Here is a 15,706-nt window from a genome sequence, read left to right on the forward strand (position 1 = left end):
AAATGTAACTAAAATCCACAGCTTCCAAACCCCAGTACATACACAATAACTATAAAGTATATTTATGTAAAACATGTTGCTTTAGGCATAAAAGTTTAATCATTATCAATAAAAATGATGCGCCTCTGGGTTTCTTCTGCACACTTCCAAACTTTTAAGTAAATATTCTGAAAAGAACTCAAGTAAGAAAGAGAGGGAGGGTACTGTAAACATTTATTTTCCGTAATGGGAATGCAGTGACACATGAAAAGCAGGAGACGTGAAACAGCGTTGTAATTTCCTTTTAGAACATTGATCCTGATCACACAAGATGGTGTATCTGTGCTGTCAGTGCCGCAGGAGGAATAATACATTTCTATTAACGGGAGGATGACAGGGACACACCACAAACATACTAATAAGGGCTGTGTGTATTTGTTTATATATTTATCAACGTTTTTACTGTTTCTATAAAGCCGATGTCTGCTATCCACATTTAAATATGAGAGTGAAACAGAAACGTGTCTCTTCTATGTACCGTAACAAATCAGTATACATGTTGTATTCAGTGCACAAAGTTTCCTGTCTTTGTGCTAAGATAAGTTAGCATAGCTGCTAGCAGTACTTTCATATTTAGATTTAAGACATGTGAGTTACCGAGCTTCACGTCTAATTTTCAGCAAGCAAAATTATAACGGGGCTAATAATAATAACATTAAGAGATTATTTTGTTAAATAGTGACAAAAGGACATAAGACAAACAGCAAGTATCTCGGAATACCAGGATGGACTGCATATCCAACTTATCCACCGTTCCACCAGCTTAGGTGTGTTTTTGCTTGATTGAAATGAAGCAACAAATCCATTTGCAAAGCTTTAAATTAAAAATGCCTGAATACCTGATCACTCACATCATTCATTCCTCATCTCATCAAGTTGCATAGCATGCAAATGCACCTTCATCTTCGATCAGCAAACATGGCTGTAAAGTTGAATCCATTCCTAGCAGACTTTTGCTCCTGATGTTTTGCAAGTGTGTTTTCCAGTCTGAGAAAGATTCTTAAGGGGTTTGTATGATCTGAAGGAAGCCTTAAGCAATCCTGTCTACTCGTCTTGCTTCCTCCTCTCCCTGTCAACTCCAGCTGATATTCTTTCAGCCTCAATCTCTCGTGTTTTCTCACTATCGTTGACTTTAAATGATACAATTGTCCACCTACCGTATTACTCCTTCTTGACTGTCCTCATCTCTTTTCGCCTTTATCTAAACTAAATTCTTATTTTTCTCCACTGTAGCATCCCCAACCTCCTTATTATCCTTTGCAGTAAACAGTGTCTTATGCTAGCAACCATCTCTAGATAAGAATTCAGTCCAATCCAACCATCAGGCTCTACATCACTTAACCAATCACATGGAATAAAGCTTTCAGTCCACTTAATGCTTTGGTCCTATGTCTACACTCGGAGGTTGCCAAGTGTGTGTGTTACAGTTCGAGAACATGAAGTTGGGAGTCAGGAAGAGTGTCAATGAGTATAGTCTAGGTGGTGTTTTGTGTGCGTAGAGGCACGTGCGTGTCTGATAGGCAGCAATCCCATTTCTGAAGGTGGATATCCCAGGGTTCTCGTATAGCTCCAGGTGCTTCTTCCCTGCCTCCCACACTCACACAGATATTTTAAGCTCTCGCTCTTACACACAAAACCTTCACTAATGCACACAAACCCTAACATGCCTCATGCCACCTGGCAGCCCGCATGTTTTTCCGCATTGGCGGTGACTCCCAATGCGCCCGCCATGCCCTCGTTTTCCTCCTACTGGCCTCGTACCAGCTGGAGCTCAGAATGTATTCTATCTCACATGCTGGGATGTAGGGATGGGGGTGGGGTTAAGCACACATGCACATACATCCTAGCATACATTACAGAGTGACCCTGCTGAGCGCCTGCTGGATGCTGCAGTGTCTCCTTGTTCTGACGCTCTCAGATCAATAAGCCTGCAGCTTTGTCAGCACAGGCTCCAGCAGCTATGCTATACCCTAGGAGCTACTCTAGCCTTGATCTTCAGGTACTAATACTCATCTTAAAGTCAAACTAGCTTTTATGTTAGGTTAAAAGACCTTTCTGCTAAATATTAGCCATACTCTGTGGGGGTATTGTGTTTGTTTCACGTTAGAGTCATGCTAACTTATGTCCAAAATGGTTAGACAGTTGTATGGCTAGCTGGTCCAAACTGGGCTCATTATTAACCCAAAGTAACAGACCATTTTTCAGGGAAGAGAACAGCTGTTAAGTGGATATATGGGATGGTTTTCTGTGTTTGCTTTGGCTTGCATGACACTTCTGATGTGCCCAGGTTATTGTTTGTTAGAATTGAGTGGAAATATCACCACATCTAATAAAGACATATGTTCTACTCATTATCTTTGCAATGGTGTAAATTTACGATAACCCAAATGTGGAAACCAATGGAAACACAATCTCTTTCAAAGTTCATCATCAACTGAAAGTAACATTTTTTTTTTAATTCTGTCCACCTGCTGTTGCCGGGCAGGTCGTGTAGGGTGGATATCATAAGGAGCTTTTAGCTGGAAACAGCTGCCGGCTGCTGGAGACAAAATTAATGATGTTACTACAAAACAATAAAACTGTGAAACTGCATAGCAAATCAAAATGACCAAACATACATTATTTTGTGATTTTTGGTAAATTGACCTTTTAATTATAACAATTTCTTTCATTTAGAGACGCAAAGAAAAAGTAGAATCTCTGCCTAGAGAGAAAGATGGGTGGATGATGGATGATGGATGTGATGAGCTCAAATGGACATATTAGTTCTCCCTGTCTTTATTTCGTCTCCTGCCACCATTACTGGAGAGCTGGAATATCCTTTCTTGCAATCCCCAGCTCTTTACTTCACTTTCCCTCTCTTCCGTCTGAATGGGAATCACGTCTGCACGGTTATGACAGGGTGGCTTGGCTCGGCTGCTGCTGGAATCCAAATCATGAATATCACATTTGGTGCGTAGTGCTTTTAAATTGCTTCATTTCTCAGAGGATGTAGCTGCCGGGTGATTCCTGAGTCTCCAGTAGAATATTAGCTGTTTTCATGCACAAGTTGAGCACGGCAAAAGACAGTCCCAGTTGTTGGTAATCCACCCGTGTGTGTTCCAGCCGTGTGGTGAGGATTGTGTGTTGTGTTCGGGTGTTAAACGGGACAAGAGAACAGCTGTTGTAAGTGGATATATGGGAATGGTTTCTGTCTTTTTCATTAAAGTAGTTAGTGTATGGTAGTTAGGGATTTCACTTGCTTATGCTTTGGCTTACTTGACACTTCTGATGGGCTTGGTTTGGTCCAATTTAGTGAACATGTAACGATATCTAAATTTGATTGAACCATAACCACACTTATACTAAGTATAATATGTTCTACTCATGGTCTTTGCTTATGGTGTACATTTTCAATAACCCAAATGTGGAAACCACTACAAACATAATCTCTTTTTAAGACTCAATTTAAAAATACAGTCAACTAAAATGGCACTAGGAGAGCCCAGATTTAGAGGTTAGAAATCTTCCGACTTTGGTGTGTTCATGGTGTGTTCCACAACAAAGATGCTAACTACAAGATGGGTTGAATTTCATTTCTAAGAGCATTCCCACTACACATTGTTTCCGGACGCGTCCTGTGATTTTTCCTTGGTTTTTGATATCCACTTCCACCAAGTTTCATGAAAATCGGGCTCAGTTTTTCCATAATCCTGCTAACAGGAAACCAGACTATCCAAATGGATCGCTGTGAATCTGTTAACTAATTATGTGTGTCAGTTCTGGCCGGCAGCTTTTGATTGATAGTACGGTTTTGTCTGCCTTGCTGTGTCTTATAGGTTGCCAGATATGTTGTTCAAAACCAGAAGAACGAAAAGATGACTATAGAAGAGTGTTATGAAAAGGAACATGATGCAGAAAGAAAAAAAAAGATTGATAGACAAGCTAAAAAGGCAGACAGATAAAAAAAAATTCGGCTAAGGGACAAAACATATTAAGGAGTCAAATCTTGGCAAAAATGAAAACTTTTTACCTTGTCCTCTGCCTCTATGTATCCAAAATCAATCAAAATGACAGTTTGGCTCAACGTTGAATATTTTTTAAACATTGCTTCCTACTGGCAGTCCTCTGTCACTTGGGCACCATGCCGACTCACGGAAAGACAGACATGTCATCCTCGTCCTTGACACTTCCAGATGCCATAGATGACGCTTTAATATGTAAATATTGCACATGATCCTCATAACGGCTTTGCATAGTAACATGTCCCTGCTGTTAGTCATACATTGGCTCGTCCTCTTCATGGTTGGAAGTAAATTATTCACACATGTTATTGTTGCATTGCATGTCTGTTTTATGCAAACGAGCAGTAGGCGTAATGAGCAATCAGCAGTGTGTGTCATTGGTATCTACATATTTCATGTGGATGCAAACAGGATGATATAAGTGTTTTCATCTACTGTTCCTCAATCTGATTCCATATCTGATTAACAAATCAAATCCTTTTAAAATGTCTCTACATCCTTAAAGTTATATTATAATATTTACTAAAAATGATGCATGTTATGATGCATGTTATGTAGAACACGCTTCAGTTTGTGATCAAAACACATCTCTCACGTTTTACATAAAAGGGAAGCCTTGGCAGTATATTTGAAGGAGCCAGCCACTTCCACAACTGCTTAGCATTAATACACTTTAATAACTTTAACAATTTTCATTTAGGTATAAAAAAAACATGCAAATGTTGAGCTATGATATAACACTCTTCATTCCACACCCGTTTAATGGCTCTGCATTGCATTTCAACATGTTCTATCAGTCAACACAAAATGTGCTATTAGCTGCCAGTTAGCAGACGCTTGAGTACCAGGCGTTTTAATGAAGCAGATGTGCCGACCATAGAATAACCCCTGCATGTGGCTGAAAGTGATGCATCATCTAGGAATGTGTTACAACAATGTTTGTAAGATGGTGGGATTCCTTATAGGCAGATAATGCTGTGCCACAGCTCTCACTGGTCAGTGAGCTAATGACCTCTGCAGCTCAGGGAAAAGGGATCTTCGGAAGAAAGAACAATGTGCAGTTATGGAAAAATGTCCTGCCCATCTGTCGCAGAGATTTCACCTCTTGGGAGCTTAGGCCTGAAAATCCCTCACCAGACAATCCTAATTGTTTTGCAGCATGTGCAGCAGTGTGCATCTGTGGTTGTCCAACGAGATTTAGGCTAGTGGTTCAATTCTGGCTGAACATTTTGAGTTGCAATTTTAGGTATGTAATCTATCATTCTAGTTTGTCGGCCAATCCTCTCTACTCAACACAATCCCTATCCACTGTTGCATTGAATACTGAAACAAACTCAAACAGAGTCATGCACAGGCACTCTCTTGCCTAGGGAAATGTCAGGTATGGTTAACTCTAGGACCCAGAGTAATGTTCAAAGCCTTCCACCTAAGGCTGGGAGGCATTGCAGAGCTGATCGGAACAGGCACAGCACGTCCAATTGGCTTTCCTGGTCTTCTCAACACATCGCACAAAGCCTCAACTAAGGCTCAGCCATGAATTATTGTCCTGTGCAGGAGAAATAACAGGGGATACATCCACCTCGCTGCCGTTTTTCCCTCATACTACACCTGTGACACACATTCCTTCATCCACTGGCACTCCTTTTTACAAATGGTTATGTGTGCATTCCTTTGGTTGGTATGACAATCTTGGAGGCCGTAGGTAGGAATGATGAAACTGCATGTGTCTCACTATCTTGTATTTGAATATGCCACATGAACCGTAGTCTTCACATTAAGATGACCATTAAATGTTCTTGCCCTTCCCCTGTGCTTTGGTTATGTGATCAACGCCCCGTATGTCAACCTCTCTGAGCCAGGATTACATCATCTTGTACACAGTGCCAGAGAGAGGAGCTGATGACTCTTCCAGTGACGTCATTAGAAGTATAAACTTAAAAGAAAGAAGCACATGAAATAAGCAAGACATGAAGCCTGAATGAGTCATACTGTACGTGCGTAGATTAAAGAAGGTTTGACGTTGAAACTTACTTCAGCCTACAATCCTGCTTTTTTTTGTTGCTTTATTCCTTGTGGAGAAAAACTACACTATCCCAATCTCAATTTCTGCACTTCCTTTAATGTATAAATGAAAAATAATTGACTTCAGCAGAGATGTATGACTTCTGTTTCTGATCTGGTTGATGGGATTTCTCCTCATCAGCACCAGCCCCGGCTGATAGATGACAACCATATCATTTTGATGGCTGTCAAGCATCAGTGTGAAGCATGGGAAATATCTGTGGAATTTGACCCACTGCCAAGTCTTCAGCAGATGGCCCTGCAGCAACACAGCGGCAGTGTTGATGCCCGATATGAGCTGCTGAGACTGCTCAATAGTGGAGGCACCAGCTGGGGAGACAACAGTAGGAGAAACTGCTGCTTTCATGGCAAAATTAGTGACACATCTTTCTTTTTTCCTCCCACAAATTGCATGCAGCCTTGAGAGAAGCTTTATGTCACAGTGGCAAACTTTTTCATCACCATAGTCAGGGTTTTGTCTAAACCGGGTAACAAGGGGCGCTGCGCCCTCTTATTTTGGCGTGTGTCCTCATACCAAAATGTTGATATTCCCCGTAATATGTTAAAGTTATGCAAAAAAAATCGGTCTGTTCGACAACAACAGTATAATAACTCCAAAAATATGAAAATCATGTCAAATTGACCGTCATAGTTTTGTTTTTACAGAGCTCTTAATAAATAGGGGATGGATGTCCGGTGGGTGTGCCGGTGGACGACTGGCAGGCAGCAGGTTTACACTGAAACTGGGATTTCTGGATTAGATTGTTTACTCTCCGTTTTTCTGTAGAGGAAGTAAAGAGACTATTACTCGGGATGCATTTGTGGTTTGAGGTGCAATATATGACTCAGCAGCTTCGCTCTAATGCATTATTTTTGCCAGAAAGTGGGCGGGGCCGTTATTTTGATCTAAAGCGCCCTCATACTGTATTTTTCTAGAAAACACCCCTGATAGTTCTGATTTTGTATATGATATCATGTTTAAACATTAGGGTTTTATTAAGTTGCATCTCCTGCTTTTGGCATTTGTACGTGTATAAAGCACAGAGCAGTAACTGCCATTGTGTCCCAAACTGTGATGAAACCCAAATTGAGATGCATGTGAACGTAGTCTATGATGCATAAAAAATGTGGATAAATAACAATTGTAACAAAGTAGAATTCAATCGATATGATTTTCTGTCTTGAACCCCCTCTGAAAAAGAACATGATGCAATTCTTTTTTTAGGTTGCCTCTGCAACTCACATTAAAACTATCTAGCAGAGTGAGCTAAATTAAGGCTACATTTTACATTTTCCACTGTTGTTACGCCTAATAACCGCTCATATTAGCTGTGTTTTAAATTAGTGTCATAATAATTGGTGGGATTAATTTTCTAATGATGTTTACTTACTCTTTAGTTCTGTTTTTGTGTGGCAACAGAAAAGTTCTCTTGCAGTCTAACAGTTGAACCCTGGGGAACCTGTCACACTACACACATGTGACTAAAGAACAGTTTCATTTCCAACACAAATCTGTCCATTTGAAATAAATCCAGCTCAGTCAGTCCTGAACCCCTTCAGGTGACAGAGCTCTCTCCGACACCAGAAAATGCTTCACTCCTGTCCCCCCCCTGGCTCAGCTCTCTCCCTCTCCCCTTGCTCTGCCTCCTCTGTCAAAGGCTTCTCTTTTAAGTGTTATTGAGGGGGAACCAACAGTTAGGAGTTGAAGAAAGTGTGAAATGTTGAACGCCTAGAAAGAAATGTTTTATGTGGGGGGGGTTGATATTTTAAATTATGCTTTTACTGAATGAATGTCTCCGATGACATATCCCACAGTTGGACACGCTGTTGATGTTTGCCGTGCATCACATTTCCTCCTCTTGCGCTCCGAAGTCAAAGTAGTCACCGGCTTTCGTGTTATAGCTGTGATCTCAAAGGTGGAGGCTTTTAGTGTTCAGACAGACATGACGCAGCATAAAGCGTGATGGTGAAACGGTTTCATATTTACTATCAAGTGCGGCAGTGGAGTCAAGTAGGCCACAACAAGGGAGAAAGTGGGAATAAAGCTCAAACTCTGCAGCTTTCCTGACACTGGCACTGTCAGGAGTTTTTTTTTTGTTATAAAGGGATCAAACACAAGAACGGTTTCCTTTCCTTGTTGTTCGCATTCTCCTGGGGAAACAGCTCTTGCTCTATTGTCCATCTCCAGCTCTCTCAGTTCTGCAGAAGGCAAGCTAAGCCGCTTGGGACGGCCCACGAGTCCGCACTGACGTAAACCTTTCAAGGAAGCTTTTTTCATACCACTGTGCGAGTGTGTAAAGGAAATGATACAGTTTTTCAGGACTGCATTTTAGGAGTATCTCTGTGTGTGTTTGTGCGTGCAAGATTGGTGCAGTCCTTGAACAAAATTCATCTGATTTAATTCAAGGGTATTTTTGGACTGATAATCCACTTCACAGTGATGTTGAATGCAGAATTGTAACCTCACAGAGACATGCAAGCATCACCATTACGCACTATCTGTGTGTGATTAACTATATGTCCAAAAGCCTTACACACTGTAAGCCTATAAAACATAGTGATAAACTGGCACTTACAACGACGGCCAATTTGCCAAATGGAAGTGAAGTACTGCAAAAGATCAGTCTTTTTTTATTCAACATGATCATAGTACCCCACAAATTTCTACTTGAAGATGAAATTACGTGTTGAATTCATGTATTGTGTTAGCCGACCTAAATGAATCTCAAGGACTGTGATTAACTGTACCTTGTTCTCTTTTTGCTATTTCTTGGTGTGGAATAGATATGCAGAAATACGTTTTCAAGACATTATCAAAAGAAGAAATTCCTGTAAGCATACATTACAATGGTATTTATTGTTGTTGTTTCCCCCTGACTAAGCTCTTGATTTGTCTTTGACCTTGACAGTAAAATACATGTACTCCAAAATGTTGCATCAAAACAAACATTAAAATAAAAGAATGGCCGCAAACAAGAAAATCCCTTTTTTAGCCTGCAGCCATGCAGCCTTATAGTCCTCAGCTGAACCACTTTAGTTAATATGTTTGCTTCCTCCAAGGTCAATCGTATTTGTATTTACCATGTGTGGCCTTCAGGGGCTGCCTCTGAAACGGCATTTTATGTTATTTGAATGATGACAGCTGCTTTCTTCCTCGTCTGCCAAGGAAATGGTCTGTAAAACTAATCCTTCAAATAGTGTAAGATTTGTTCTCCCTCTCTCTTTCTGTCCCGTGATTCAAACAGTATCACTTCAGTATGCAAAGATCTTTTTCTGCCTTTAGCTGAGCAGAATCAGCCGGAGACCTATTGACACAGTAAAGCTGAATTCAACACAAGGAGGAGCGCATCGACAAACACATTAGACACGAGAAGTTAAAACAAAATACAATGAAACCATGGTGTGCAGATTATACTCGGCTTCCAACAGACCCAGTGTGTTGAAGAGCTTATAAAAGCTTATAGATTTTTTTATACGTGGTATTAGCGGACTGAGGCCATGAGGGGAACTGAGTCAATGGTGTGGAAGATCGGAAAACAGGTCATGCAATTTTGGTTTAATCTTCAGCGTCCGTATTGATCAAAGGTGAAACTGGAGGCAAGGGTTTGTAGTGTTGCAAATTAACCAGAGACAATGTTTCCCTAACATTGTCGTCGAAATGATCCAAAGAATAATTAGGAAATGATTGCTCCTAGTTTTATCATGCCAGTGAAATTTGAAACATGAGCAGTTCTATGATACATGACATGAATGTTGACTTTTATGCAGACTTGGTGCTGCACGTGCTATCTCTGTGGTGCAACTGTGGCTTTTAAAAGGTCCACTCGTAAACCAAAATGGCTTTAAAATGCCTGTCAGTTGTTTTTCAAGGGAGAGATGGAGGCAATAGTAAAAATGAGCAGAAAGATGGCAAAAAAGAGAGAAAATTGGGAAGGCAGAGATCAAAGCAGGAACAGATGGACGGTTAAGATGAATCAAAGGAAAGGTGCATGAAAAAATAAAAAGAATTCTCTCTCTTTGCATCCCATAATACTCCCCTGTGAGTTTTTTTTTTATCTCAAATGTGGAGAAATTATTGATTCAGATGTGAACATGAAGCTTTTATTTACACAGGTCATTATAGTCTGTGCATCATCTACGAGCGCCTCGTCATCCGAGGAAACCAACCCGCTGGACGCTTCTCTTTCTCACCAATAGTATTGATTCAATATTCTAATCCTCACCACGGTATTGCCACGCTACTAGAAGAGAAGACTGCAGCAGATTTTACACTTTCTAAACTGATTTTAGTAACAACACAAACAAGATATATAATATCTTATCTAGTGAGCTTTAGAGATGCTAGTGTGCATTTTGTTACCCTTTGGACGTAGCAAGGCTGTTTCCCCGTTTCCAGACTCTTTGCTGAGCTAAGCTAACAGTACCTGCTCCATATTTAGCATGCATACATAACAGTGTTGATAATCTTTTCCTCAAAATATATTAACACTGAAGACCTATTCCAAGACTTCATTAGGTTTGTGAACGTTTGCTGTACATTTCCAGCATGTAAATAAGAAAACAACAGCATTAATGCCACACAGTTAATTAGTCTATTAACCTAGTTGTTTTTATACCTTGTCCTGCTGAATATACGGCCTCTATCTACAGCAGCTAGTGGCTCTGGTGTTTCCAAGGCTGGCACTAATCTGTTTCCCCTCAGAGACCGCCTGTGTTCTCGACCTATTAAAAACGGCCACAGCGGTGTCATGGTCGTTACGACGAACACAATTAGAGGAGCCGTTAACAATGGGAATTAATTTGCTGTCATGCCCTCCTTGTATTGTCTTCTACTGTTGCTGCCAAATACCCCCCAACTATCCTTTCAAGCTCCTTCTGTCTTTTTCTTTGTCAGTCTTTACAGAGCGGTACAATAAGAGACCTTTAGATTGTGCTTAGCCTACAAATTCTAACTTTTGTAAAGACTTTGTGTATCTTGCAATAAAGTGTTGCACTTCACTGCAGAGAGAACAGATTGCAGTAATCTTGAGGTGAACCAGCATTCTTGAAAGACATAAACAAGAAGACATACATCTTTTTTTTCCAAGGTCATTTTCCCCGAGGACAAACTGAAAGAGAATCAGAGGGTGAGGAGGGCAGAGAGTTCTCCTACAGGTCAGAAGATGGAAAGCCAACAGGGGAGTGATAAGGGATCCAGGGGTGGTTACAGCTGGACTGTACGGGCCTTCCATTTTCATTTAATGTCTAAACTCCGTACTCTCTGTCCTTCCCCGTGTCCTCACTCCATGGATAAGGACATGGCATATGGAAGCTGCTCTTTTTTACTGGCTACTTCTTCTGACAGCAAGAGTAATTGAGCAAATAGCTTTCTTGCACACACTGTGCCTGCAGGACCCAGGGCAGGGGGGATGGGTAGTCATAGGAAGGATGGATGGAAAATCAGTGTAAAAGGGGGCAGATGAGAGGAAGAGTGGGGGAAGGGATGATACTGAAGAACAAGATAGATTTAGGGGAATGTGAGGCAGCGACCAGGTTGAACGATAGGACATACAGATGGAGGAGGTAACCTGAAGCACTCAGGGCTTTCTCACATGCATGTTAACATTTTATAACCCCCCTCTTTCTTCGCTACTTTTCACCAGTGTGTTGCAGTAGAATAAGCACATTTTTCAAAAAAGATTAAGCAGCAGCACTTTCATTCTAGCAAAATGTGGAGACAGTTATTTCATTAAATCATATTTTAATGCAACTCGAAATTTGGTAGAAGTGCTCTACATTCTACATAAGTGCAACCTTAATGTATGGTAAACATGCTGGAGGGGGGAATTAATTGATTCATTGTTTAAGTGATTTATCCAGCAAAAACCCTCTGACTCCTGCTCCAGGAATTTTTAAATTTGCTGTTATTCATTATAATATATCATAGTAAACTGAATATATTTTGGCTGCTAGCGAGATATTTTTGTTACCATATTCTAACATTTAACAGACAACATGATTGACAACAGAAAAACCTAAAAAAGAGGCAGCCCTGTAGCCAAATTGTACTTTTGATTTCCCCCCTTTGTTCAAGAGAACAAACTTTACAGAAACATGTTTTAGAACCACATCAACGTCCCTGTCCGTGGTGCTGAAACCATGAAACCCTGCATGTCTTTGTGTCTGTGTATCATCATGGTGATAAAATACAGTCTCTACTTCTACTCTGTCTCTACTTTATATACTTATTAAGATCAACTGAACAAAGACAGACAGCCATCCAAAGCACAACAGTGCACATTTAATGTGGCCTTGCACTTCATCTGAACTTGTATTCGTTCTATCTAAAAACTCCATCTGTCGAGACACTGTTCATATTTTAGTTTTAAGGCTACTAACACTTTACATTGATTTTGTAAAGGAAAAAGTTGACGAGTTGTTACCCTTTATCTTGTGAACAAACATATATACTGCCCGGACCAAAACAAACTCACAAGCCTGTGGGGGGCCGTGCTTTGATCTGGGGTTGCTGCAGTTGGTCTGGTCTAGGTTCAGCAACGTTATGTGCCCAAAGAATGAGGTCAGCTGACTACCTGAATATACTGAATGACCAGGTTATTCCATCAATGGATTTTTCTTCCCTGATGGCACGGGCATGTTCCAAGATGTGACAAAGCCAGGATCCATCGGGCTCAAATTGTGAAACAGTGGTTCAGGGAGCATGAGACATCATTTTCACACATGGATTGGCCACCACAGAGTCCAGACCTGAACCCGATTGAGAATCTTTGGGATGTGCTGGAGAAGACTTTGTGCCGTGGTCCAAATCTCCAGTCATCAATACAAGATCTTGGCAAAAAATTAATGCAAGACAGAAAAATTTTTGTAACTTTGCAGAAGCTTGTGGAAACGATGCCACAGCGAATGTGTGCCGGAATCAAAGCTAAAGGCGGTCCAACGAATACTAGAGTGTGGGACCTTTTTTTTGGCCGGGCAGTGTATTTCTAAATGTGTAGTAAACACAAATGTTCACATTAACTGGTTCGTATCCAACACAATAGGGTTCATTAAAATATCCTTTTTTCATTCCTATCCCAATGAAGACATTTGTCCTTCATCTAACTCTCTTAACTGCACACACTTTCAGCCTACAAAATGCCACGCCTTCATGAGTACATGATGATTGTTTGAGGTTTGTTTATAATCAACACCCCTAAACCCCATTTATGGCTACCTGTTCTGCTTGGTTTGTGGGCATAACACATTGAGAAGAGTTTAACCAAGAGAAAAACAACGACTTTACAAACTGCAGAGCCTGTGAAAACAAGTAAATAAGCAGTTACTACTGAGGTGTTAGGAGCTCTGAAAGAAAGAGAATACATAATAGTATCATGCCCTAATAAAGAGTGAAATGTTAATGTACGCGCACTTGTATTCAGATTCTACATTGGCCTGAGAGAGTGAAATTGAGGGCTCTTGCCAACATCGGAACATCGTTAGTCTTTGGCATGATAGTTAAAATATATCTAGCTGCACTAAGATTCATTTTTACTGCTGTGAATCTGGCAACAAGGCAGTCAATGGCTCAAATCCAAGCAGCCATTGTCTTCTGTCTGTCAAATTAACCGACCCTGGGCTGACAAAACCAGAAGGGCTAATGCAAGATGAGTCAGAAGACAGGCTATGGCCATGAGGAATAGTGAAGGCTGACTGTGGAGGATAATCAACTGTGCCTGGTTCTAGTTGATCCCAGGACTGAAAACCTGAAAAAAGATCATGACATGACATTGTTCTAATGTTTTCTATACATCTCTGTTCCCCGCAGCAACCAAACAGTGCTTCATCAGTTCTGCTGCCCCGCCCCCGAGGCCCCTGAAGGGGAGACCTCTACTGCCTGTGTCCCCAGGTAAGACCTCCGCATCCTTGAAACACCTGCACTAATATTTCTTTGTACTTATTATATCCTTTGATCAGTTTAATTCGTATTGTTTGTACATTTAAATTGCAGCCACTTGCCATACATCCCGTTAATAGCGGTGCTGCAGTAGCTCCTTTAGGCAACACAACTACCCCAGCAGTGGTTCCTGTAAGTTGAAGTGGTTGTAAATGCTTCAGGTCACTTTCAGGGACAATCTGGATTTCTAACCTCCATGATCATAATAAGGCAATAAAAAGGAGACTGTACTATCAGCTTGGGTTTTGGGTCCTGTTGAGGCGGAGAGATTGTTTCCTGAGTGATTATAGGCCCGGCTGGATTGGTTATTTCCACAGAGGTGTCAGATAAAGATAAATAAACTTAGCTGTAATATCCAAATCAATCACATCCAGATCCCATTTCCTGGACAATGGTCAAGTACTTGGTGAGTTATTGGATAATATTACATTGGGTTTAGTCAGCAAAGCAAGGCGATTATGTTGTTATCTTTTTCTGTCAGATTGGCACATGACAGTGATAGAGCTGATGCTGGCCAATTGGAAATCCAACTGTGTACACTTGCATACGATTTCCAAAAATGTTTCAATACACATTTTTAAAGACAGCCAATTTAAAGGTTAGTTTTGATGTGATAATTTGTACCACTTTTCCTCATTATAGGAAAATATAGCAGCTAATGATAAGCTCCCGTAATACATCTACTGTACCTCTGGACTGCAGCTTTGTGAGGGTATGCTAGTGTTGAATGAGCAGTCGGTAAGATATTGAAAGATTAGATTGGCAAGTAAAAAATGAAATAATAATCGCCTTTCATAAACTAGAGGCAGAATTGACCACACACAATTGTGTTTTCCTCCTGCTTTTACTTAATAATGGATCACCAGAGTCTCACTAATAATTATGCCAATTGTCATGCAGCAAAAGCAATTATAGTTAGTCGACTGCTACTCACACATTGTATGAGCTTGGCAGAAAATAGCAGATTGGCTAACACATATTGATGGCAAATCGTAGACCCTGCAGAGCTGGAACGAATAAGTGGCAGAGCAAGAAACAAACAAAATCACACTTTAAACCCCTCAGAGGCCGGTGCCGTATTAAATCAGCCACATGGATAGACTGAAAGCTCACATTCACAGACTTTGAATGGGTTGAATGGAGAGCAGGGAACTCTTTTTATTTGCTTTGTTTGCTTCTAAAGGCCATTTAGCAGATCTTTTCTCCGATGTTGTATGACTCAAAACCCAAGTCTCTTACAGTGTTTGTTGAGTCACTTGATGCCTCTATGTAATACATTCAAAGACAGTTGTTGAAGTCGAACAGGAGGTACTTCCATAAAATCAAAGAAGGAGGGGAAAAAAGGACGTGAATCGATGGTCGTTCAGCAGCTTGCTCGATAAAAGCTGTTTGGTACTGTTGTGTTTTGTGATTACTTTGGGCTTAGGGACCATTAGCTAAAGGTACAAACAAAGTTCACAACCCAAGGTCCTTGCTAACTCTCCATTCCCTGAAGCGAACCACTTCAAAGCAGGACTCTCTGGGGCCGGGACAGAAAGCAGCTTGTGGTTTTGTCTTTTTTCGTTCTTGTTGTTCTTGTTGAGTCTTATCTCTTTTTGAAAGCCGTCGTTGATTTCTGTATTTCCGCATTGTTGTCAGTGATTTGTTGGTCATTTACTCACGTGGCATC

The 15,706-nt window shown here is 40.7% G+C and overlaps 1 protein-coding gene across 1 annotated transcript in view; it reads left to right on the forward strand.

The window, feature by feature from the left end:
- iqsec3a (IQ motif and Sec7 domain ArfGEF 3a) overlaps nucleotides 1–15,706 on the forward strand; it is a 93,351-nt gene that overhangs the window by 2,593 nt on the left and 75,052 nt on the right. Inside the window, exon 2 of the mRNA XM_063905439.1 lies at nucleotides 13,909–13,989. Coding sequence (XP_063761509.1) covers nucleotides 13,909–13,989 — 81 coding nt within the window. The remainder of the gene's footprint in view (nucleotides 1–13,908; nucleotides 13,990–15,706) is intronic.

Source organism: Eleginops maclovinus, chromosome 17 (genome assembly GCF_036324505.1).
Source record: "Eleginops maclovinus isolate JMC-PN-2008 ecotype Puerto Natales chromosome 17, JC_Emac_rtc_rv5, whole genome shotgun sequence".
Classification (NCBI taxonomy): Eukaryota; Metazoa; Chordata; class Actinopteri; order Perciformes; family Eleginopidae; genus Eleginops; species Eleginops maclovinus.